Source organism: Pogona vitticeps, chromosome 10 (assembly GCF_051106095.1).
Source record: "Pogona vitticeps strain Pit_001003342236 chromosome 10, PviZW2.1, whole genome shotgun sequence".
NCBI classification, from domain to species: domain Eukaryota; kingdom Metazoa; phylum Chordata; class Lepidosauria; order Squamata; family Agamidae; genus Pogona; species Pogona vitticeps.
The window spans coordinates 11,082,501-11,107,154 of record NC_135792.1 but is presented as its reverse complement, the minus strand read 5'-3'; the positions used below and the strand labels follow the sequence as shown (position 1 = coordinate 11,107,154).

The 24,654-nt window shown below is 40.7% G+C and overlaps 1 protein-coding gene and 1 long non-coding RNA gene across 2 annotated transcripts in view; both read right to left on the bottom strand.

Moving 5' to 3' along the window:
• Positions 1-1,128: 1,128 nt before the first annotated feature.
• Positions 1,129-3,369, bottom strand: LOC144584345 (uncharacterized). Its single transcript, XR_013538536.1, has 2 exons — positions 3,246-3,369; positions 1,129-1,830 (listed from the first exon to the last, which is right to left on the bottom strand). It is a non-coding gene; the product is annotated as an uncharacterized LOC144584345 (long non-coding RNA).
• A 6,828-nt stretch (positions 3,370-10,197) lies between these two features.
• The window catches only part of URI1 (URI1 prefoldin like chaperone), a 68,133-nt gene continuing 53,676 nt past the window's right edge, over positions 10,198-24,654 (bottom strand). The window contains exons 5-11 of the mRNA XM_072980793.2: positions 24,412-24,503; positions 23,041-23,101; positions 21,971-22,148; positions 19,092-19,359; positions 14,912-15,054; positions 12,894-13,152; positions 10,198-11,032 (exon numbers count right to left, since the gene is read on the bottom strand). Coding sequence (XP_072836894.1) covers positions 10,844-11,032; positions 12,894-13,152; positions 14,912-15,054; positions 19,092-19,359; positions 21,971-22,148; positions 23,041-23,101; positions 24,412-24,503 — 1,190 coding nt within the window. The 3' untranslated portion in view covers positions 10,198-10,843. The remainder of the gene's footprint in view (positions 11,033-12,893; positions 13,153-14,911; positions 15,055-19,091; positions 19,360-21,970; positions 22,149-23,040; positions 23,102-24,411; positions 24,504-24,654) is intronic.

Below are 24,654 nucleotides of genomic sequence, written 5' to 3'. Positions count from 1 at the left end.
ATAGTTAAAGGGTGGGACTCAGTACCAAAAGTTATAGTGACAGTTGGCAACTTGGACAGCTTTAGAGCCATGGAGGTCCATCAGTGGCTACTAGACAGCAGAGTTCTGTATCGCTTTCAGCATCAGAGGCAGTATGACTCTGTACACCATTTGCTGGGCAATACGAAGTGGAGGGTGAAGTTGACTTATGCCTTGCTGATGGGCTTCCCAGAGATAACTGTGCAGCAATGAGGTGAAAGAGAGTTGAATTAGACAGATTAAACACAGCTTACATTCTTAAACCAGCCCAAGGGTGGAAGAATCAAGAAAATGTCTATGACTTTCTAGAAGAGTTCTCAGAATAAAACAAGAACATTCACTTGGCCAGTTGAATACAAAGGTGGTTATACAATTTATATAATAAAGCACAGCACAGCACTGTATAAAAGCAAAAGGTGTAAAAATGTGCTAATAAACTATGAGGTACTGATATGACCAAGAGTGCTGTGTCACCTTAAAGACCAGGAGGTTTTATTCAGCATCAGTTTTCATGGATTGTCCTCCATATTTTCAAATGCATGGCATGTTGCTTCAGCAGGCAAGCACATATAAGTAGAAGCACGACTGAAATCCTGTTGTGCAACTTTATGCCACAGAACAAGGATGAGGTCGCCAACTGTGGCTATCCTGGGGCATTTTGAGGCCATAAAAAAAATTCCAGAGCCCTCCAGATTTCAGGGATCCCCTAGGTTCCCCCTTCATCTGGGGCAGCCTTTGAGAGCTGCAGAACGGGAGGTGGAACGGTTTACAGCTGGAAAATCGCTGCCACTGATCCCATTCCCAGTTCCCAGCAGTTGTGATTTTCCAGCTTTAAATCGTTCCTCTTTGTGTTTTGTGGGCCTTGAAAGCTGCCCCAGGAGAAAGGGTATCCCTGAATAAAGTTTTTTTATTGCCTTGAAACAGCCCCAAGATGGCCACTTCTAATTATGTCATCCTCATTATGCCATATAAAGTTGTGCTGCAGGATTTTAGCTGATGTATAAATGTCTACATACCAAGACTATAATCCAAGAAATTCACACATGGCTACCACCTTGGAAATTTCTGCAAAGGAACATACAAAATATGCTTAAACAGTATATGAAATAGATTCACCGAACCAACTAGTTTTATTCAGTTTATCTCCAAATTGGGAACCACAGGTTCAAGAGAAACAAGGACTTTTTTTAAACCCTCCCATAGTTTTAAAAACAATATAATTTACATTTCTCTAGATACTTACAAATGAATTCTGCTGAAATCAAAAGGTGAGCATGTATAGGACTGCAGATCAAATATTCTCAAAAGAAAATACAGAAGACTGTACATATAATCTTCAGGTGTAGAGAGACTCTTCTGATACAATACAGCCCAAAGATGGAAGAATCAAGAAATTTTATGTACCGTATTTTTCGCACCATAAGACGCACTTTTCCCCCACAAAACAGGGGGGTGGAAAGTCTGTGCGTCTTATGGAGTGAAGAAAACAGAATATATTTTCCTGTTTTCTTCTCCTAAAAAATTGGTGCGTCTTATGGAAAGGTGTGTCTTATGGAGCGAAAAATATGGTAAATCTCCACAAGAATTCTCAAACAAAGTAGAATTTGGCAATATCAAAATCATGTAAGAACTGTAAACAAGAAAAAGGGGGGGGTTGGGAGAAAATCCACCTCTGTGTTTGGATCCCTTCTTAATATAAAGAGGATGTATCATTCAAAGTTTTCCTGCAATCATTTCGAATATCTCTTACTGCTGCCAATGGTAGTTTATCCCAGTTAAACACAGTGCTTATGTTGATTGATCTTCTAACTGCTATAACAAGAGAAAAAAAACATTAATTGTAAATTTTGGAGAAACTGAGGGCTTATGAATAACATATTACTATACAAATATAGTTTTCTTCTGCCAACATGATGCACAAAGTCACTTGAGCCATCAACATCAAAAATCATTACAGTGGTGAGAGACTCGCTCCACAGCAAATGCAAAGTGCAAAAGGAAGGGGGAAAAAACAATACAGAAAAGGAAATTATTTTATGGGTACTGCTCTCTCAAATATGACTCTGGGTTACAACGTTGTAACAGGGCTTTCTTAAATAGGGCTACGGAACACAGAGGACAATGATGTTATAAATCCTCTCATACCTCCAAGAGGTAAACTCATCTAACATTCACTGAAAACTGCTCTTCATGAGGAAACTCTTCAAGCTTGGCTTTTGCAGTGTTAAAAGCTGGACAGTAAAGAAAGCTGAGAGGGAAAAAAATTGATTGGTTTGAAATATGGCACTGGAAAAGATCTTTGCGGATACTCTTGGCTGCCAGAAAGACTAACAAGTGGGTCCTAGAACAAATCAAGCCTAAACCGTCTCTGGAGGCAAAAATGCTGAAACTGAGGCTGTCCTACTTTGGGACATGAGAAGGCAAGATTCTCTGGATAAGAGAATAATGCTGGGAAAGGTGGAAGGCAGCAGGAAAAGATGTAGCCCAAAGATGAGATGGATTGACTTCCTAAACGAAGCCATTGGCTTATGTTCGCAAGAGTTGAGCAGGGCTGACCTTTTGGAGATTCATAACGATCAGAGACTTGATGGCACATTACTACAACCACTGAGCTTGACTAGCTACAGCTATAGGCACTCAAGTCACCACAAAAGCTATCATGCTGTCTGAGGACATAGTCAAGAATGTGCAAGTACAACCACATCTTTCTAAAAAAAATCTCTTATATGTCCTCCATGAAATGGGAGAGGGATCAGTTCCTGTTGGAGCAGTCTGAAGAACTTAAGGTTGCTCATGACGCCACGGAATTATCTGAGGGCCACAGATTTACAGTAGAGCTTTAGAGATGTAGCGGCTGGTATCCACCATGCAGATCCTACACAGGATGAGCAAGCTGTCTGTGGTGGAGAGGGGAATTCCTGAAGCCTAGAGTTCCACATCTAGTCCCTGGCATAGCTCAGAAATTAAATGCTAAAAGAAGTTGTGCCAGCAATTAGACAAATCCATAAATTGATTTAAAAAAAAAATAGCAGGGAGGAAAAATCCATAAGGGGACCCTGGGGTGAAGGCTGAAGGTGGTTTAACACACTGTGGGCCCCAAGCCAGGACACCTTGGGTGTGCTGAGTCCCAGTCATGCATGCACGCACGCACGCGCACACACACACACACACACACACACACACACACACACACACACACACACACACACACACACACACATCCCTACCTTTTGTTTGCAACAGGACGAGGGGCTTCCTCTGGAACAAAAGGGAGCTTTTCTCTCCAGCGCAAAATGAACACGCTATCAACGCCACAGGACTCCATGGAACCATGTTCTTAAACAACATGTACTGTAAAGATGTAATGCAGTGAGAGTTAAGTCTGAGTAACATTTATATCACAGAGAAGCCTTGCCACCATTAACCTTTTAAAGAGATCTAAATGCAATAATCATATATCTCAAGACCTTCTACAGAAACGAATATTTCATCTCGGTGGAAGGAACTCTGGCTGTGTAGCAGCAGTATGGAATGATCTCTTGTTTAAGCGGAAGTTTTGCTCTCGTCCCCTGCTTCCAGACGGAAAGGGTCAACGTCCCAACCCATCACGCAAAATGGGGTGATGGATTCTCGCTGTGTGGCATACTTGAATGCAATATTTTCTATCCTCATGATAAAATGCTAGGGAAATTCTTTTTAAAATATTCAGACACGCACACACACACGCACACAATGATGCGGGACAATGCTGTTTGGTGATAGATTTCCTATCACAACAACCGCTTTTGTAGCTGTCTTATCACACGGAGGGTCTGAACCTTCTCTCCACTGGCAGAAATTATGTTACTTTACTCTTTAAGAACCATTATCATAAAAGGACGGATAAACAACAAGAACATGTCACTGACAATTAGCTCCACAGAGTGGTTTCCCATTGATTTATAATGCTAAACATTTCAGCTTGATCAACATTCTGTTTACAAGGAAGGGAAGGGGGGGGAGGCCCGTTTGTGATTTTTATTTATTTATTTTTTAAATAATGAAAATGGCTTTGTCTCTCCCTCTCCCTCCCTCTCTGCCCCTCCCTCTTTTAAAAACAAAAGAGGCAAAAAAATATTTGCCAACTTAAAGGAATCCTTACCAATATTAGTTATAAACCAGCTAGAAATGGCATTTGCATTTTTATAACCTTGTTACTTAAAAGTGAAAGAGGAGAGGAAAAGACCGGGTGATAGCATTCTCTCTGGGCTTTAATCCCAGCCTGAGCTCTTTATGCTTGAGAGCCCCTTATGATGCTGTAACTAACCTCAAACCTGGAACAGCAGGAGGGCAACAAACCTCAGAATACAGCAATGTCATGCTTTACAGGCATACTCGCCGCAACAGCATGAATGAGGGGGAAAAAAACCCGGTTGCCTAGGAAACACTCTGGTCTTAGTAATTATTACTGTAACTGTCTGCACACCCCACCTATAACAGAAATGAATAATAAATTATCATCATTGACTGGCAGCTCTCTGTTGTTGCTTCTGCTCACCACTGCTACCTACCGGCATGCAAAATTAATTACATACAAACAGCAGGGCCGTGATCCGAAGGAGGCCGAGAAGCTGAAAGAGGGAGAGAGATTTCTTCCATTGTCACTGGCGATGGGTGTTGCGTGTGTGTGTGTGTGTCCGTCCCGACTGCAGGTCCAGGGATTGGCCAGATTAGAGAAAAGGGAATTAGCTTTTCGCTTGTTCACGTTTTGAGCCCGGCAATGCAAGGAATGTGACGCTCACGTCACTTGTTGAGGTCATGGAAAAAGAGAGCATCTCTTTAAGCCGGAGGTACACAAAGTGTGACCTCAGGATTTAATGCTGCCCCACAAAGCTGTTTTGAGTGGCCACACAGACTCCCCTGCCACAACCGTCACCAGCAAAAAAATTAAGCCTATTGAGTGGACTACCGGCCACTGCCAGTTTTGTTCTGTGGGGTTTCTGCCATTTTTGAGGGCAGTCCGTGTGCCCTCCCCAAACCCAATGGGCCCTCCCCAGATTGAAATAAAGGCTGTTTTTTTAAAAAAACAAGTCCCATCTCATTTTGATATGTCTTGAGAAGTACTATACTATCCAACTCCGACACAATTTTTTTTTAAGTAGAAGAATGACAGGCAGAAGGCGACCTATTTTCTGAACGTTAAGGCTCTTCCATCAATTTTGAAGGTCTACTTATGGCCCCAAACAGATTACACTATCCATCTTGCAGGAAGACTTCATTGGCTTTTATGCCATCCATGTAAAGGCCATAGGTCTGGGATCAGTCTCCTTCCAGTGCTCTAGGTTTAATTCACTCATCGTCCCATTAGGAAAAGGCATGAATTCAACAGGGGTCGGCAAAATACAGCCTTATACCATATTTTTCACTCCATAAGATGCACCTTTCCATAAGACGCACCAATTTTTTTAGAACAGGAAAATATGTTTTCTTCGCTCCATAAGACGCACAGACTTTCCACCCCCGTTTTGTGGGGAAAAAGTGTGTCTTATGGTGTGAAAAATACGGTATCTATTGCTGGACTGCAAGCCCCAGTATTCCTTGTCATTGGCTGTGTTGCCTAGAGATGATGGGAACTGCAGACCAACATTCATCTGGAAGATAGCACTTGCTTTGTGTCCGGAGTACTGAATGTCCATTACCTTGCCTCTCCCTTATTCTCGTTTGAAAAGTTTAGGGGGAAACATGGTTTATACTTGTTTATACAGATACCAGGGAACTAGGCTTTTCTTTGGCTCCATTAAATACAGGAGAATCAGATTAGCTTTGCTTGGGAGTGATCTCCAGGTATGAGCATTTGCAGAAACTCCGCCCTAGCCTGGCCACCTCTATATACCATTTTTAAAATTATAACCGGACTACATCTGATTTTCTGGGTATCTGGATAAATGCATATGTTAACTTTCATTAAAAAACAACAACACTGGCTTATATTATAGAACCCGATCCAGCGTGAAATTGCTATAAATAAAACCCTGTCCAGTAGTTTTGATCAATTAAACTCCATAATTAACAAAGATACTCCATTCATCTTAGATTGTCTAATTTGCAGAAGAGTATTAAAGGACTTCGACTGGAATACGAGTTTGTTTAGAAATTAGAACACACTTGGTGATGCGCTGGATTTGATTTAAAAGACACAGTGGGAGTTGGCAAAATTCACATATCATGGGGTTAATGTGGGTTAGAACAGAGCTATTTGTAATACAAAAATACTGCATACCAAACACACTCACAGAATTCCTTTTAATCAGGCTCATATTTTGCAACATAAGTCACTGCTAAAATGAACAGTTAAAGCAGTTGTTTGAGACTTTTGTCAATTGATTCGCTTTTTGTTTATTTTAAATATTTATTGGCCACGATTCTGGGCCAAGTCCACCGAAAGTCATGGGAATCTGCTCTTCTTATATATCTTTTTAAGAAATGAATTTTGAAAAAAAAAACAAGTGTGGCTGGTGCTCAAAAGGAAGTGGTGTAGGAAGGTTAACACTGTTTACATTCTCCAGTGATTTCATATGAATGATATAAAGTCGTTAAGAAGAGACCAAGAAAGGAGATACTCCAACCTCCAGCTTGACTCATTTTTCCTAATAATAATAATAATTAACATTGAATTGATCCAATTCAAACTTATACAAACACTTTCAGGGTTTTCTAGGAATAGACTACTCGAGAGTGGTTTGACAGTTCTTCTTCAGCGATCCGCTCTGGGATTTTGCACCTTGCCCCAAACCACATTGGCTGTCCCTTCTCCCTACAAGGCAGAGTGGAGAACTGGACTCAAGGTGCAACATCTCACTGGGCTACCAAGATTAATACCCACAATCTTCTCTTGGACAAAGACGATTCTACCACCTTCGTCCAAGAAGCAGGAATCTGTAATCTTCCTAGGCAGCTTCTTGCCTGCTTAGTCCTTTATAGGAATACCAGGCAGATTTCTGGCAAGACATTTCCACTCTTGATCTTCACTAGAAGAATAGCAGGCCTTCAAGCTCTTGCAGACAGAACTGTACTCCTTAGGTCCCCAAGCTCTCTTTATTTCAGAAGATTAATTTAGGATGGGGAGTCATTTCACAGCTATTTCTTAAGAAACTGGGCATTCAGAGATACTTCCTCATCTACTGCAACTAACACAGAGATCTACTAACAGATTCCTTTTTTTTCCCAAGCCCACCCCTGCTTTGTAATCATCTGAACCCAGGCAGCCAGCCTGTCTTCTGATGTTCTGACATCAGCATGTACTTTTTGATGTCTCTAAACTCTGCCTTGTCTCTCACAGGGAGGGGCCACCTGAAACAGCATCTTGGTGGTATATTTTCCATGGCCCTGCCTGCCATCTAGTTCTATCTGATGAGTCCTAGAGGACAAGAGAAAAACAGGATCGATAGCATGATGTTCCTGCTTGGAACACTCCCATCCAGCACAACGTGCCGTCTTTCGAGGGAACTCCATGCTCCTTCTGCTCCCTCAAACAGGCACATGGATGTCAGTGGTATATGTGGTGCTCCTTTACCCCAACATATATCAAGTGTGTGTGTGGGGGTGTTATTTTGGTTGCACAGTGATTCCACACTTGGAGGATGAATTTGATGGCAATGCATAGAACAAACCGGTAATACTAAATATCCACCCTACGAGTCTTACTTGCGTGCAGCAGCCAGGACTACAGATTGTCAACCGCTGCAGGATTAAGTTCTGCAGACCTTACAAATGAGAATTGGAGAGGGAAAGGACACATATACAGAAGTTAACCTTCAGCCAAGTAAGCAGGATTTACAGCATGCCCGAATGACTGAGATTGGGACCAGCTTTCTCTAATTAACCAGCTCTGGTAGATTTGATTAGATCTCAAACCCTTTGTTATTTAAAATACATATTCATAGCACTATATTTTACAGATGCACTGTTCTGGTTACAAAATAGCTCCTACTTTTCTAGGACATAATTTCATTTTGTTTAGCCAAGAATTCATTAAAGAAGCTATAAATAACCTCCTTTAAATATTTAGCTGTGAATAGAGGGTGGACTGGCATTGATGGCTTATTTTAGTACGAACGCAATATGCTTTAGAGCCATAAAATCTACATTTCAACATGTATCAAGCTAATGATTAACACCTCCAATGAGGTTTGTGATATCTAATTACAATATGTGTATCAGCAAGCTTATGTCCCAATCACCATACTTGTCCAAGGAAGCAGTCTAGGGTGGTGGTCGGGAAAAAAACAGGATTAAATCCCATCATTTTTGGAACACTTGAGTCATAATATTGTAGGACCTAGTCATGGCTGTTATCTTATGTCTGAGATATTAATCTATCTACTTTGGCCAAGTATCCACACACAAAACAGAACATTCAGTGGAAGTAGCAGTTGGTTTCCCCCTTTGACTTGACAGTAATGAGATTGTGTCCCTAGTCTAAATTAAAGGAAGGGCTTGCTATGTTTCTTTCCAACAAAGAAAGGGCTATTTTGACCAGACAATGCCTAAATGTACCTACTCACAAGTAACTCACACTGCAGTGATTGTGACAACACCTGGACTGTGGTTTACTTTCCTCCAAGCCCATTCATTGAGTTGTATGGCCGAGTGGGTCTATGAAACTTGGCTTTCCAAATATCTCTGTGCATTACTCGTTATTTTAAAAAAAGCCCAAGATAAACTCAAGGACAAAATGGGGGTGTGGCTGGGAGAATCTATGGTTTTTTAGAAGTCAGGATTCTTTTTTAAAAAAACAAACACCCAACACTTTAATCCTTACAGCCGAGGGATATATTTTATATCTATGTTAGATCATTTATTTTTGTTCCATTATAAATACATGGCTTGAGTGCTAAGGATAAATGAGAAACATAGGAAGCTGTCTTGTACTAGATCTGACTCTTTGCCCATTAGACAGGATTTACTTCTCCAAAGGTAAGTTAATATAGTATATAAAAGTTCATGGTAGAACATAGAGGAGGTTTTTGGGGTATACCAGACTCTGGATCTTGAGCAGTAAGAAATGCAAGATTTGCTCCCATCGATAAAAGTTGGAAGAAAATTGTGCTACCTGATCCAGGGCTACAAATGCTTGGCTGTCTTGTCCTTGCCACTCAATACAGCTGTCCAATATTGTTGGACAGCAGCTATCTATTATCCTACACAATGGGCTAACCTGGCCAAAGGTAACTGTACTTGCAGTCTACCCACACATGGGACAACCAACACAGTTTAAATGCTAAAACATTACCCAAAGGAATAACACCATCCTTTACATCACATTTCCATAGAGCATAAATTGCTATCCCTCCAGAAGGATCTAGACACAGTTATGCATGGCTAGATTTTAGTTCTTGTTATCTGTAATTGCATGCAAGGACAAGGAACTGCACAATTACGCTTCCTCGCTGAAGCCGGCAAGATCTTTTGTGGAGCTTTCCATAAGAGAATAGAAACAAGTGCTGTGTGTAAATTAAGCAAAATTGTGCCGTTGGTTGTCCTGTGCTTACTGTGTGTGCATGTGTAAAGTACTCAAAGGGAAGCACAGAGACTGCTTGTGCAAATTGTAGAGACCCTGATGAGAAAAATATTTTTTTGCAGTTAAGGAAGCTTGTGAGGCTTGATTATCCCTCACCCAATTGATTGCCGAGACCGCCTACATAGATAAGAACAAAGACTTTAGCAAGTAGTCTTTACACCCCAGTACCAGCCTTGTTGCCATTTGCCAAAGGAAGGTTTCTTCTGCACCAGCAGAAGTAAGAGTGGTGCTGTTTGTTCTGTTGAAGCAAATGGACTGAGCTGCCGTACCAATGCCTACTTTTTGAATCTACAGGACCATCTTACAGCTTGAATTCAAGCTGCAGATTCTGGAAGCCCACAGCCAATCAATCTCCTCTTGGAGTTGTCCTCAGGAACAGAACATTTTTAAATAGACAAAGACACAAGCCTCTCTCTTCAGGGTTATGGCATCATCAGTTCAGGGTTAAACTTTTCTCTTCATAAGAACATAATTTCCATTGGCATTAACAGAAGTTTGTGGCAAAAGAAAGGAAAAGAGAAGAAAGAAAGGTCAGAGATCACTGCAAAGAATTTGGACATGAGAAAAGATCTCTTCCCTGGTTTGTATTATGGCCCACAGGAAGGAACACAGCCTCAACATTTTGGTTGCGTCATTTCTTGTCTTTTTTTAATTGAAAAGTTCAATTTTACAAAATACCTTTTTTTCCCATCAAAGAAAGATCCCTGCAAAGTTATGTGAACATTGCATTCTGTTTCACAGATTCGATACAAGTGAAAATATCAGAGGCTTTTATGCTAGTAGGAAAGAAGTGATTCGTCAGCACAGACACCTAAAAGCAAATCCTACAAAAAAATAGGGGATATGAGTGAGTCTTAAAATGCTAAAGCAAGTAATGAAATATAATTGTTGGCTCTATTTGAAAGCTGCAAAGTTTCTTTCAAACGACCCATATGGTATGTTGAACATCACATCTGGTACAAAACTGCCTGTATTTAGGTTTAAACATACACAGAAAAAGCCTTATGAAGATTATTCTTTTGAAAATTATTCCAAGTGCTGTTATCGTAAGGCAAACAAGTACAAAGGTGCTGACTACATACAGGAGCATTAAGAAAATAAGAAGTTTGAAGTGTTTCCGTAAAGATTTTAAAAAAAGAAAGAAATACCACAACAAGAGGTCTAAACATGAACAATATCAAATCAACACAGGTTGCCATTTTATTAACTAGATGAAAGCCATCTGCACTGGGCATGAAAACCCAACTTCCATTGTCTAAGTGGGACCTAGTTTTTCTGTTGCATTCTGGCCGCTTTGAATTTTGACACCCTCTTTGCAGTTTCTTCTGAAGCTTCCGAGAGGACTTCCTCCGCTTTTCGCTCTGGGATGGTAGGCAGGACGGGGTGAGCAATCACTGGGTGTGGCACAGAAGCACCAGACAAAGGCTCCTTCTCAACAACAGTCCCCAAGAAAGCCTGCAAGAAACACCAAACCTCAGAAAGAGATCACCAGTGACATAAGTACAGACAGTCCTATCAATTGTGATTACCATACACCAACTTTGTTCCTGCTGCTGTTTCTTTAAGTCAAAAATTTCCAGAAGAAAGTTTTAATTAAACTGAAAAATCTGGCTAACTCAAATAAATAAATAAATAAATAAATAAATAAAAAGAACAAGAGCAAGAACATTAAGTGCTATATACTGTCATTCATGACTATATAGTAACTAGAACAAGTTTAAAGAACTTCCAGTCTTCAAGATGCTCTTCCATTTCTTTTGAAAATTCTTGGCTATAGTGGATGAAGATGATGGGAATTAGAGCCCAACATTTGGATGGCCACAGGTTCCCACCCCTGGTATAAAGGATTTTGAGCATGAACAAATACTGGTTTCTACCTCACACATATTCATATAAATAAAAATAATGTACTATACAACTGCAACTCTGGTAACAAACATGGCAACATCACTATTTTGATTTCTACCAGTATTTTCACAATATATTATATATGCATGGTTCAGTACCTTGGCGTTTCTAAATCATGTTTGGCACTTGGCATACAAGCTGGAAACCTCTATGTTGTCTATCTTTTCCTGTTATCACAGTTAAGGCATACAGTGGTGCCCCGCTTGACGATGACCCTGCTTCACGACGAAATCACTTAATGATGAGTTTTTTGTGATCGCTATAGTGATCGCAAAACAATGATTCCTATGAGGTTTTTCGCTTAATGATGAATAGTTCCCTGCTTTGGGAACTGTTTTTTCGCTGGACAACGATTAGAAACAGCTGATCAGCGGTTCTCAAAATGGCTCCCCGCTGTTTTCCGGACCTATTTCCAGAAGACAGCAATCAAAAATGGCTTCCCCTAGGGAGGATCTTCGCAAAACTAGCAGGTATTTTCCCCATTGGAACACATTAACTGGTGTTCAATGCATTCCAATGGGTTTTTTACTTTTGCATAACAATGATTTCGCTTTACAGCGATTTTAACAGAACGGATTATCATCGTCATGCGGGGCACCACTGTATTATAAAGAATTGGCCAGAGAAGCTCCATGTCTACTCAAGAGTTAAAGGAAATGTCTATTATCTATCTCTAATGAAAGCAACTGATACACAGAAGTGAAGTTAACTTTCGCCATGACAGATCCATATTAATCAACTCGTATAACAAAATAAAAATGTATTTAAAATGATGATTTACTCAGGAGAAAGGTGGCCTATAAATGAGATAAATAAATAACAATGAATGCATGTAGTGTGAGCTGGCTCACAGTGGCATTAGTTACTCAGGATGATTGGCCTAGAACAGGAGTCCTAGCAGGCTAGAAATGCTATCATAGAGCCTACAGAAATATCATTAGATTTCAAACAAGGTGCTCATGGTCTGCTGTCTTTGCATTGTCTGGGAGACCCTAATCAGCAGCTCCCCTTATTCTCAGAGGAGAAGGAAAAACACACCCATGCGAGTCTAACAGAGTTGATATACTACAGTGATCAAAAGTAGGAGATGGGGGTGGGGTGGGGGACAAATTTTAGTCTCAAAATGCCGTCGTTCATAAGAGTGTTTAAATACTATTTATTTAGTCCATCTACCTCAAGACAGTCTACTGACTGCAAGTGAATTATCAGGGTGTGATGTATCTGGAGTCTTTCCTAAGCCCCAGGTATTTAACCCGGGACTTTCTGCAGTACTGTATGGAGACCCATGCTTCCAGAGACACAAGAGTTTCTTCTTTTTCCACAAATCAATTTATGAAAGCCGGAATTAAAAGAGATGTCTTCCTGCCCTAATAATCTTTGCAAGAAAAAGAGAAGTCATCCTCTGTACCTCACAGGTTCCTGTCAAGGATGACAGTTTTCTCGAAAGATATTCCTGCTCCCCTTCTTCCTCTTCTTCTAAGATTCCTTCACTGTTATCACTGTAGGTAGCTTCATCGTAGCTCACACTTCTCAGAATTCCTCGTCTGTCATCAAACTCAGCAGCGCTGCTCTCACTGGTATCACTACAAACACTATTCTCCCGGCTTCGCGACTTCAGAATTGATTTACGAGGGACATATTCTCCATTCACAACATCAACAAAGATTCTGTAAAGGGAAATGTTAGCTTTAATAAACTGTTTGGGGTGGGGAAATAGGAAAATAGTAGAACCATGTGACAATTCATAATCAATTTCACTCTGTCTTTGATACAAATTAATTATGATGACTCTGCCTACCCAACTTTCTACTTGAAGCCTTTTAACGTAGATGGATTATCTTCTGCAACTTTGCTGTTGCCTCCACCTCTATTCAGATACTGCCCATCATCGCTTGCCATTAAAATAACAAACTTTCCAAGATGATTAATGAAATTCGTACTTTGTGAAACCAAACTAAACTGAAGAATTTTTTATAGGACACATATTCTTTTATTCTGATGACCAAGTCAGCCCTCAGGTACCAAACATAACTGTTTATACAGGAAGAATCTGAAAATGTCATGGAATTCATAGACTTGGCAGGGGCTGAGGCAGAAGCATAAATCACTGATGAGTCTTATTCAGCACTTTCTCTCGTGTTGGCTAATTTGAAGTTTTAGACCTCAATCTTTCCCAATAGGAGACAATGGACATTGAACCCAGCAGGCTCTGCACCAGAGACATGGGCTCTACCACTGACTCACCACTCCTCTCGTGGGACATTATCTGAGGCTTAAAAAACAAAATGGAAGATAAATAAAGGTATCAATGCAAGATGGGAACTGGAATATTCACAATAAGCAGCACATGTTTCATTTAGCACAAGTTTTCCTGTCATATGAAGAAAATGTTGAACTATACAGTGGTGCCTCGCTTAACGGGCGCCCCGTTTAATGACGAATCCGCATAGCGACGAATTTTTTGCAATCATTTTTGCGATCGCATTGCGATGGTTTAGATAGGAAAATATCGTTTTACTTTGTTTCGCATACCGCTCATCGCATAGCAATGATTTTCCAACAGCTGATCGGTCGTTCCAAAATGGCCGGCGGGTAAATAAAATGGTGTTTTCGCCCGGTTTCCTTGCTTACCGGGCAGCGAAAATGGCCGCCGTATGGAGGATTTTCGCTTTAAGGTGAGTTTTTTGCCCATAGGAACGCATTAAACGGGTTTTAATGCATTCCTATGGGTTTTTTATTTCCGCATAGTGACAAAATCGCTTTGCAGTGATTTTTGCTGCACGGATTATCGTCGCTATGTGGGGCACCATTGTACTTAATTACTATGCCACAGGTGACAATCTTTTTCTCCCAATTGTATTGAAGGGTCTCCAAGTCAAATAAAATTCCAGTTTGGTAAGAAAACAGAAGTATGGGAACAAAGGATACAAAGAACAAGTAACAATTTAAGAAGTAAAACATACTGTATTTGCTGGCGTATAAGACTACTTTTTTGCCCTGAAAAACAAGCCTCCAAGTGGGGGGGGTCGTCTTATACGTCGGGTGCAATTCAGTTGGGATAGACATAGTTGCCCATAGTGTCCTTCTGATGCTCGCCCGGTGCCCAGAGTAGCCTCCCGATGCCTGCCCACCACATTCTACATACCGTCCAGTATCGTGAGGACCAGTGGTAAAATAAATTAAACAAACACAGATTGCTACAATATAGGAAATGTCCAACACATTTTTAAGCAGCTGTCTCATTTAAACAAATATCTGGAAATACCAGGCCTACTACTATGCGATGTTCTCTACAGATGCACATTGATGGCCAAAAGGTATATATGCTGTACTGATTGCACAGCTGTAGTGCTCTGGCTCATGACAGACTCTTCTATACTTATAGAACCACACTTCATCCCAAAGGCCTTAGTACAGGAGCCATACCGGTAAATATCTGCTGGTGTTTTGATGTTGGGCAATTCTGTAGCTGAGTGTCCATTACCGTTGCTATTCTTCCGTTTCCGTTTTGCCTCCTCTTTCTTCTCACTGAATTTTAAAGTCGTATTTTTCCCTGTGTTTATTCGTACCTGAAGGAAAGACACATGTCACTTGTGAGTCATCAAGAGTTCTAAATAATCAGTTAATAATTTTTAATCAGGCGAGTTAGGACAAAGTCCCATTCTTAGTCGGACACATCCATTTAAAACTGAACACTACCCATCATTTCCACAGGTGATGCTACCTATTCAGTTGTCGCAGTTGTACATTTAGAGAGAGCAGTTAATTCATCTCCATCCTTTCTGTTGTCTCCTTCTCCACTTAGAGAGTGACTTGTCTGGCAGTTTAAAACTCCTGCTCAGGGATCTTTCTTGCACGTTGACCTTAAAGGTTAACAGAACTTTCTCCTATTCAGCCATGGTGCTCATTACATGGAGAAAGGGATGAGAGGGAGAAATGCAGTACATTACATCTCTGTAAGTTTGTTGATAGAACTAAGTAGAAAATGAATAAGGCTTGTCACGTGGCAACTGGCTTTGGACACACGTGCTAAACTATAGTTTAGTGTTATGTACAGAAGCCTTAGGCGTCTTTGTTCCCTCTACTCATTAGGGTAAGGTTATGAGGGGATCAGAGTTTTTTTGCTTCCATTCATAACCCACCATAGCTTTTTCTTATAGGTGATGCTGGAATTGCATTTACTCTTCTACAGGAGAGGATTTCTGTGACATATATTTTTTCCCTGCAGCCTACCGTATTTTTCGCTCCCTAAGATGCACTTCTCCCCCCCAAAAAAAGTGGGAGGGAAAGTGTGCGTCTTATGGAGCGAATACTGTAAAAATGGTGCAAATCCCCAGAGCCCATGCCGCTGTCATACACAGCTGGGCTCTGTACTCATTAGTAGCGCTGGTACTACAGGGCTTCCATAGCAGCCCTGTAGGACCAGCGCCGCTTACTGGACAGCTGGATCATATGACCAGCCAGACACCGGGAGAAGCAGAGAGAGAGGAGAGTGCCGCGAAGGGAGAAGACTCGTTCAGGTACCGTAACAGATACAATATTACAGAGGAATTTCTGGCTGGATTACTGGCTGGCGACATTAAGGGGCACGTATGGATGGCAGTATCAATTAAGGGGCACAACATGGATGACAATATGTGCATCTTATGGTCATCTTATGGAGCAGAAAAATATAGTATGTTTGAGCTCATGGGTGGGTTTGAGAGAGGCCAGATTACTCATAAACATGTTTGAATTATATAAGCCAAGGCCAATATATATATTGAAAAATAAGCCAAGGCCAGAAACTGCAGCTGAAAATACCAGAGATGAACAGCAGGATGGTTGGGGAGGCTTTCAGCTTGCTTCCCCTTCCAGCAATCTTGTGCAATCCTGCTGGGATGGGATAGAAAGCTGCTTCCAGAGCACTGAGGAATGGAGACAATAAAAGCTACTTCTGTCTCAGTGAACTAAATCAATTCTATTCTGCCACTGGTTGCATAGAAGCAACAATCCAAATCAACTCCAAGAGGGGAGATGAGAATCAGGGGCCCTGGTGATTGAATGACACATGCGCCTTGCCCTGAAGTGCTGAGTAAGACTAATCCTGGATCTTCCATGTTCACGCAAGAGCTCTTTTCAGGAGTCCAATAAAAGGGTTCCTTCAAACCCACAGAGTAGCCTACCCCAGGCCCCCTTTGGGTCTTGCATATAGAAATCTAAATCTGAAGAAAAGTCATGGAGACAACATCAGTCTTGCATGGATAGCATCCACACACCATCAAGAACTCTGCTTTTTGGAGAGGAGTAGAGTTGATTTTGAATTAGTTCTTGTTGACCTATGCTGGGAACATGACTACACATGTGGACTAGTTAATACCATGTATGTTACAAGCACCAGAATTTGTTACGCCATGACATGGAAAACAAAGGCCATTGCAACAGTTATGAAAAGGGGGAACCAAAGGCTCATTAGTCAGCAATTAAGGCAAAGCTAATTTTGTAAGAGGTTAAGAAGACAGGGCACCACAATACAGTGGTGCCTCGCTTAACGAGTGCACCGTTTAATGACAAATTTGCATAGCGATCAGTTTTTTGAGGTTGCTAATGTGATCGCATTGCGATGATTCCAATAGGGGGAAATTGCATTGCGATGATCGGTAAGCATTTCGCTTACCGATCTTCACATTGCGATGTTCTAAAAACAGCTGATCGGTGGTTCAAAAATGGCCGCCAGATCAGCAAAATGGCCGCCCGCAGCATTTTCGCGCCCTGCCCTCGCTTACTGGGCGGCGAAAATGGCGGCCGGATTGAGGATTCCCCGCATAGCGGTGAATTTTTCCCCAATAGGAACGCATTAAACAGAGTTTAACGTGTTCCTATGGGGTTTCCCCCCGCATAGCGACGAATCCGGATAGCGACATTAATCCTGGAACGGATTAACATCGCTATGCGGGGCACCACTGTACTTTCTTCCAGAAATGGTGTGATTTGTGCAGAATAAAGTACATTCTTGCTGTGTTTATCTGTCATTTTGTTCTTGTTCCTGTTCCACTGAAGCTTTGGCTGTTCTGACTCTGGATGGGCTAGCTCTATACTGGTGGTGCATCCAATCCAGTCTTTGAGGTTCTTTGACTACAGTGATGCCTCACAAGATGAAAATAATTCATTCCGTGAGTCGTTTCGTATTGCGAAAATTTCATCTTGCGAAGCGCAGTTTCCCATAGGAATGCACTGAAATTTAATTAATGTGTTCCTATTTGTCTTGCGAAGCACGGCCACAGAAAAAATGTGTCTTGCAAGTCACCAAAAAATAAATAAATCACAAAACGCTTTCGTCTTGCAAGTTTTTCGTTGCGCGAGGCATTCGTCTTGCAAGGCATCACTGTAATATGCTCTTCTTCTTCCTGTATTTCCTCACCCACTGTTTTTTTTTAAACAAAATAAAGATAAACATTCTTAATCAGCTAATTTTGGAAGTGTTGTGCAAATTATTTCTTGTTAACCTACACTGGGAATGTGACCACAAATGTGGACTAGTTAATTTTGTGTATGTTTTGCCCTGAACGATCAGTGGTCATTATTCATTTGCTTTTGTACTTCTTCACCAGAAATCTGAAATTACAGCTCGAACTTTATAGATCCAGTCTACAGCATACCTTGTTCATTAAGCTTTTATTTAAAAAAATAAATTAACTTTTTAAATGTTAGGAACATTATTCAATGTAAGCTGGAGTTCCCTTGGCGATAAGTAACTTGAGACATATCTTTAAGCATCAGCAAAACTACTCAGAAGTGAAAAAATTAAGTAAAGACCAGATCAATGCATGATGGTGCTTTGGTTCCCACCTCAGGCAGTGAGAGAGAGCTCACACTAATACTGATCCCTCTCCCTCTCTGGAAAGGGGTCCTATAAGAGGCACAGCAATGTGAATGCATCTTATCTAGTCAGGATTTGGACATCGGTTTATCCTCTGATTCATACAGCTGAACAAGAACAGCAAGTTGGACACAAAAATCCCTTCTGTTGTGCAAGTATCCAGAGCAGCAGTCCCCAACCTTTTTGGGACCGCGGACTGGCTGAGCCTCTGAGGAAGGCGGGGCACACACACACATGTGCACGCCTGCGTGGGTGTGCATGTGCTCTTGGGCGCATGCATGAAGCGGTGGGGAGCGCGTGTGCACCCGCCAGCGCTGGCATGAGCACTCCTCTACCCCTTTGCACATGCGTAGTAGTGTCTGGATGCCCGCCCCTTTGCATGCACACAAAGCAGCTGTGTGAAGGGGAGTGTGTGCGGGGGGTGAGAGGTCTGTGGCTTACTGGTAAGTCTAGTTTCACATTGTGAGAATACCTACCTAATCAAGGATTTAAGCAGTCTTTGGTATCATTGCGGTTTTCAATATAAAATTCTTTCTACATTTGATATTTTAGAGATAAATATAAGAATTCACGTTAGAGAGACAATTTCTCCTTTACCTAATCAGCCCAGGACAGTATGACTTTTTTATGTTTTAAAAATTATATTTTTACGTAAAAGGAGCTGTTTGATGACAGAGAAGAGCACCACAACATTGTTCATTCAATGATCTCCATTAAATGAATGCAACAGATGTTAGCAATACAAACCCTTTTAGGTTCCACAGTGTGGGAGAAATATATGGTCGGTACAGCATTCTCAGCAATGGCTAGATCATCCTCATCATCACTGCAATAATGATTTGAGCCATTAACTGGACCTCTGAACAATTCAGAGTTGGTAGCGTCTTTTTGAAAGTTGCCCTGAGTATTCGGTTCTTCTTTTTCATGAACCACATTCACATTTTTCGTTTTGTCTTCTTTCTCTTCTTCAGAGGAAGAAGCTTCTTCTCCGTTTGCCTCAACAGCATCAGAAATCCTAAACAGAAGATGTGGGGGAGGGTAAAAAGCCTAGGTCCAATTAAAAGGCCTTAAGCTGACACCTCACTGGTGTTTGTGCCTATTTTTAAATAATTTCCAGACGAAAACAACATTTTACATTAAGAATACAGGAAGACTATCACTCACATCAAGCTTCAATTCCTGGGGTGGACAAAATATGGCCGTCCTGATCTTTTCTTTTATAGCCCTAGAGAGCTTCATCCCAAGGCAGTGTAACTCGACCAACGGAGGGCCTGTGGCAATTGCAACCCAACAACACTGAGGGGAACTATATCCCCACCTTCTACCTCCATCCCGTCTAGTCAGTTCCTACACTGAGATGTTTCTGGGAAGCCAGCAAGGACAACAGGAAGCCAGCAACTCACTGTTGCTGTTTCTTTTCAGTAGTGAAATCTAGCTATCACATGTATGCGGGTTGATCAAACTTTACAACTCCTACTTGTCTCTCTGCTTTGGCACAGTAGGCAGCATGCCTGGCAATGTCACCTCCTTCCTCCTTCCCATCTCTCGTATGAGATTTTCCCCATTCTATGCTTATATTAAAAAGTGCCCATGGTAAAACGAAAGCATTCCCCATGACTGGCTTTAAATAAATGTTTTCATCCACCCGCCTGCCTGCTTCCTAGCTCTCTTCTTCTACACTACTGAAGGCTTTGGGAAACACTTTCTACTAGGCTTCCACCATGACACCCATCTGCTTAATTATCACAGACACATTCTGCTCATTTTATCCACCAACCACTGAAAGCAGATGGCAAATCCAGGTACAAAACAATAATGGAACCTAGGCTACTTCATGATACAATTTCACCTCTTTCTCAGATGCCACATCCCATTTACAGCAAATATCTTCTAGTGTACCCAATATTGTTTTGTTATTTGCCATCTCAGAACAAATCTGTACTGGTTTCATGCTGCTTTTCCTCGTTCTGTCTAAAAAATAGTTACAGGAATAATTGCTTAATGAGCTAGGATTTCTGGGAAGGATGACTGATCAGTGACAGACGAAACACATGTTGGATGGAGAAGATCCCAAGTTTAATGCCTGACATCCTCACAAATTTGCCCAAGCCCAAAGGACATTGAATGAGCCCAGTTCAGGCACCCACTGGTAAAATCTATTAGGGTTGGCAGGAACAAGACACAGCGCCTTCTGTGTGGTGACCTCTTCTTGGGAATACAGCATAGGTAATAGTGTAGATAACATTGGGAAAGTCTGAACAAATAATCTGATCTTGTACAATGCAGCTTCCTTCAATTATCCATGTTCCCCGAGTCCTACTCTTCACTGAGTTACAACTCCATAGGAAAGAATAACTTATTTAAGTCCATGGTGAAGCTATGCCTTCAGAGTTAGGCAGATGCCTCACTCTAAGTAAAGGTAGGCTCACATTCTTCAGTAGATAAATCAGATGGCTAAAATAAGGTATTGTACTTTGTGTGTATCCGCAAAATGGACTGCTGGTGGTCATCTTGTGATTTTATTTAAGCAGCATCCTGTAACACAATATGATTACAGATGTCCACTTTTCCTGGATAGAGGATGCTGAACTTTTCCATCTGCTGCAATTTGAAATGGAAAATGTTGCAGTAATGTAATGAATGTTATGTGACCACAGCTGTAATAATCACAGGTCAGATCCTCAAAATGCAACAGATTGGAAATGTAAAAATCATCAGTCTTACAGGAAGACAAGCAGCTAATGCATGTAAACTATCATGCTTTAAGTTACATTTTTAATGTTTTAACATTACTTTTAAAGCATTCTTTTTCAAAAATGAGCCATTTCTCAAAATGATTTTTTTTAGTGTTAGTGCGTCACAGCTACTTCATTGGCCAGGATCTTATTGGTTATTTAGGCCAGCAAAAATGCAATGATGTAAATTCTGGTCCTGAACTGTCACTAGTTAACGAGTTACTACTTGTATTCTTTGCATGCCAAGCCACACAATTTGTGTGCCAGAAGAAATACAAGCACAACTAATAGTAACTGGCCACTGCTGTTTATGCACCGCACATATTAATACACGACCAATAGTATCGAGGCCACTGTTTCCAAGCTGTGATTATCACGTACTATTCTTTGGGTCAGATTCAGCTAACCACGACATACTGCAAGAGAGCCTAAAGAGCTGCACCATGAGATATATTTTAGTTAGCCATACAGTCAGAAAATTTCAGAGGCCAAAACGATTTGCAAATAGAAATGGGCACAAACCGCCAGTTCATGCTGGTTCGCTGTTTGTCCAAACAGGTTTCTGGTGCTTCCCAGTCCCACCTCCTCTGGTGGGTGCCCACCCAAAGGCACAAGCCCCAGTGGGTACTGCCTCTGAGTGGGCACCTGCCAGAGGAGATGGAGCTGGGAAAGACCAAATACCTGTTCAGACAAAAAACAAACAAGGGGTTCATACCCATCGCTATTTGCAAATTAAACAGGTCCGAGACCAGTGAAGGCACAGATCATTAGTAACTTCCTCCCATTCCCATGACTATTAGATTTGAAGTAGTCACCGGACAGCGAAGCTATAATCCCCACTGTTTTTCCATCCCTTTGGACAAAGAGGTCACCCTGCAACTGTTTGGATACCTGTCAAGTTCACCAAGGATCTCTTCTCGCCTCTCAAGTTCATCAAGCCTGGCCCATAGCTCTTCTTCTGATTTCAAGTCCCTGCTGGATTTTTCATCAGCTCCATTTTCGTGAAGATTTGCCTCAAAAGCAAATGGTTTTGGTTTTGAATGAGGTTTGTGAGCAGTTCTGTGTTTTCCTGGGTAATTAAACAAAAAAAGAATGTGTTTTTTTAAAAAAATGTCATTACCAAGACAATTGAAAGAGAAAAGGAGGGGAAGTAATTGTTCCAAAGAAATCTGGATCAAAAAAAACCCCACAAACACACACAAAAAAACCACTCTTCTGTTTCAAATTACTACTGAAGTGTTTAACTAGTTCTGCCAATGAACCAGAGAATTGCCCCAGGGTAAGAGATGCCTGCTGTTATCTAAATGTAAAGGCACAACTTCTACCCCAAATCAGGGAACAATAACCCTGATACAGTGCAGCAACTGTGTATTTATTGTATCTTAGGAACCTACATGCCTCCTACTGAAAGGTCAGGACCAACAGCCTATTATTGTACTTTATGACAGTGGTTCTCCAAGATTTCAGACACAGGTCTCCCAGCTGATCTGGAGATGACAAGGACTGAATCTGGGACCCTCTGCATGTAGACAATGGACTCTGCTACTCAGCTGTGGCTCTATCAACAAAACAATTACAATAATTCACTGTGATCGTTTCTGGGACATTCACCTAACTCTTTACAGCAGAGTGCAGTCTATTTTGGGCACAGACACATGGAAAGTTCTGTTTATAATGCCTGGCAATTCTGCGTTTTACTCTTCAGAGAAGAACAGTTTCTTCTCTGTTCTTCTTCTGTTATTTATTTTTTAACTTGGTGGCAAGTATATCCGTCAATGCCTTATGTGCCTTTATTTGTCAAACATCCTTCCTACTTTCCGAAGGAATTACTTTCTGAAATAACCAATCACATTAGAAGTCAGTATAATAAAACAATCTGTCTTCAGAATTAGACCAAAGACCAGAAATACAAAACAATGGTTCCCACAGTTGCCTAGCCCATTTTTAAAAAAACAACTCACCTTTCGTTTCACTGTCACTACTTTCGCTTACTTCTCTAATATCAACGAAGTCGCCTGCTTCCTAATTGGAAAAATATTGAAGTAAGTAAGTACATCCGATAAGACAAATGTATAAAATGTCCACAGGTGGCACAAGGCATAGCAAAAATTTTAGAGAGACAGAATCAAGATTTCAGAAAAGATGAATAAGAGGAGAATTACTTAGAAAGATGAAAAGGGGAAAAATATATTAAGGTGGCCTTCAGTGTTGAAAGCATGTATATACCTAACTTCTGGGATTGTGGAGATAGCAATGGCTAAATAATTATATAAAGAAAATCTGTATAAAATGCTTTAGATAGCATCTATTATGTGTTAGGAACCTACCTATTCAGTTATTACTGCTATAAAATACAAAGTTCATCAATAAATGACCTCAAAATTGTATAAATTTGGATCCGAAATTAATTTTATTAGGTATGTTATTAGAGAATTTTGAGAACAATGTATACTATGAGAGCAGTATTATGATAGTAGCCAATACTGTATGCTAAATATATATTTATTTATTAGACTTATATGCCGCTGATCTAGACAATGTCTACTCTAAATGTTTAAAAAACACTAAGTGTTTAAAAAATGTAGTGTTATATAATTTATAATTTTAAACATTTAGTGTTTATACACTAAATGTTTAAAAAACTGTAGATTTTGAAGGGACAACTAAGAAGACACCAAGACGCAAAAAGACCCATGTGACACATTGTTTAACAAGCACAAATTGAATGTAGTTAGATTCAAAAACTAATAAAATGTTTTTTTTAAAAAAAGAAGACCAACTACTGCATTGCCACCTATTGTCCTCTATCATCAAGAGGCCTGAGAGGGCTTCACACATCTCATGCAGCCCCTGCGCCGGCCACATGATGAGCAAACTAAGGGGAGTCTCAAAAACAGTTTGTGATATCAAGGGAGTGGCGGGATTGCTAATGTTCAAAGAGAGAATAATATATCCATAATGCCGCAGTTTGGCGCCAACTTTACTGCTCAGGGCTCCATCGTATGAGGCCCCGAAATTTCTCTGTTGTATTGCATTAAGGCTTTAGCAAAGACCTCTGGCTACTTCACCAAAGGGCAAGCTTTAGGATTCTTCAGGATGGAGCTATGGCAATCAAAGGGTATCTAACTGCTACAGTTGTATAATTTTGTTATGCTAAAATGTTCTGCTGAATATATTCCAGTCCAAGGGGCCACCCAAACTGACCCTTTGAATGCTGGACCTTCAACATAATATAATTAGCACATAAAAACAGGAGCGGCTTGAGCTCTGTATGCTGATATGCATTTTATCTTTTTGATAATATATATAGAACAAGAATATCATCATCTTACAGCACTCATCTTCTGTAAATCTTCTGTAAATTCAACTCTGGATTCAAAATTCTTCATGACTTTCTGCAAATCACTCAACATTTTCCTTACGTCTGAAATGAAAAACAGTCACTATGCAAGAGAAAGCATATGCAAAATAAGAAGAGTACTAGCATTGTCAAGCTATTTCATACTGAAAATGCAATGTTTTCTATTTTCAAACAAATAACTCTCCCTTTCTGCCATTTCTGTGACCAACAGTGT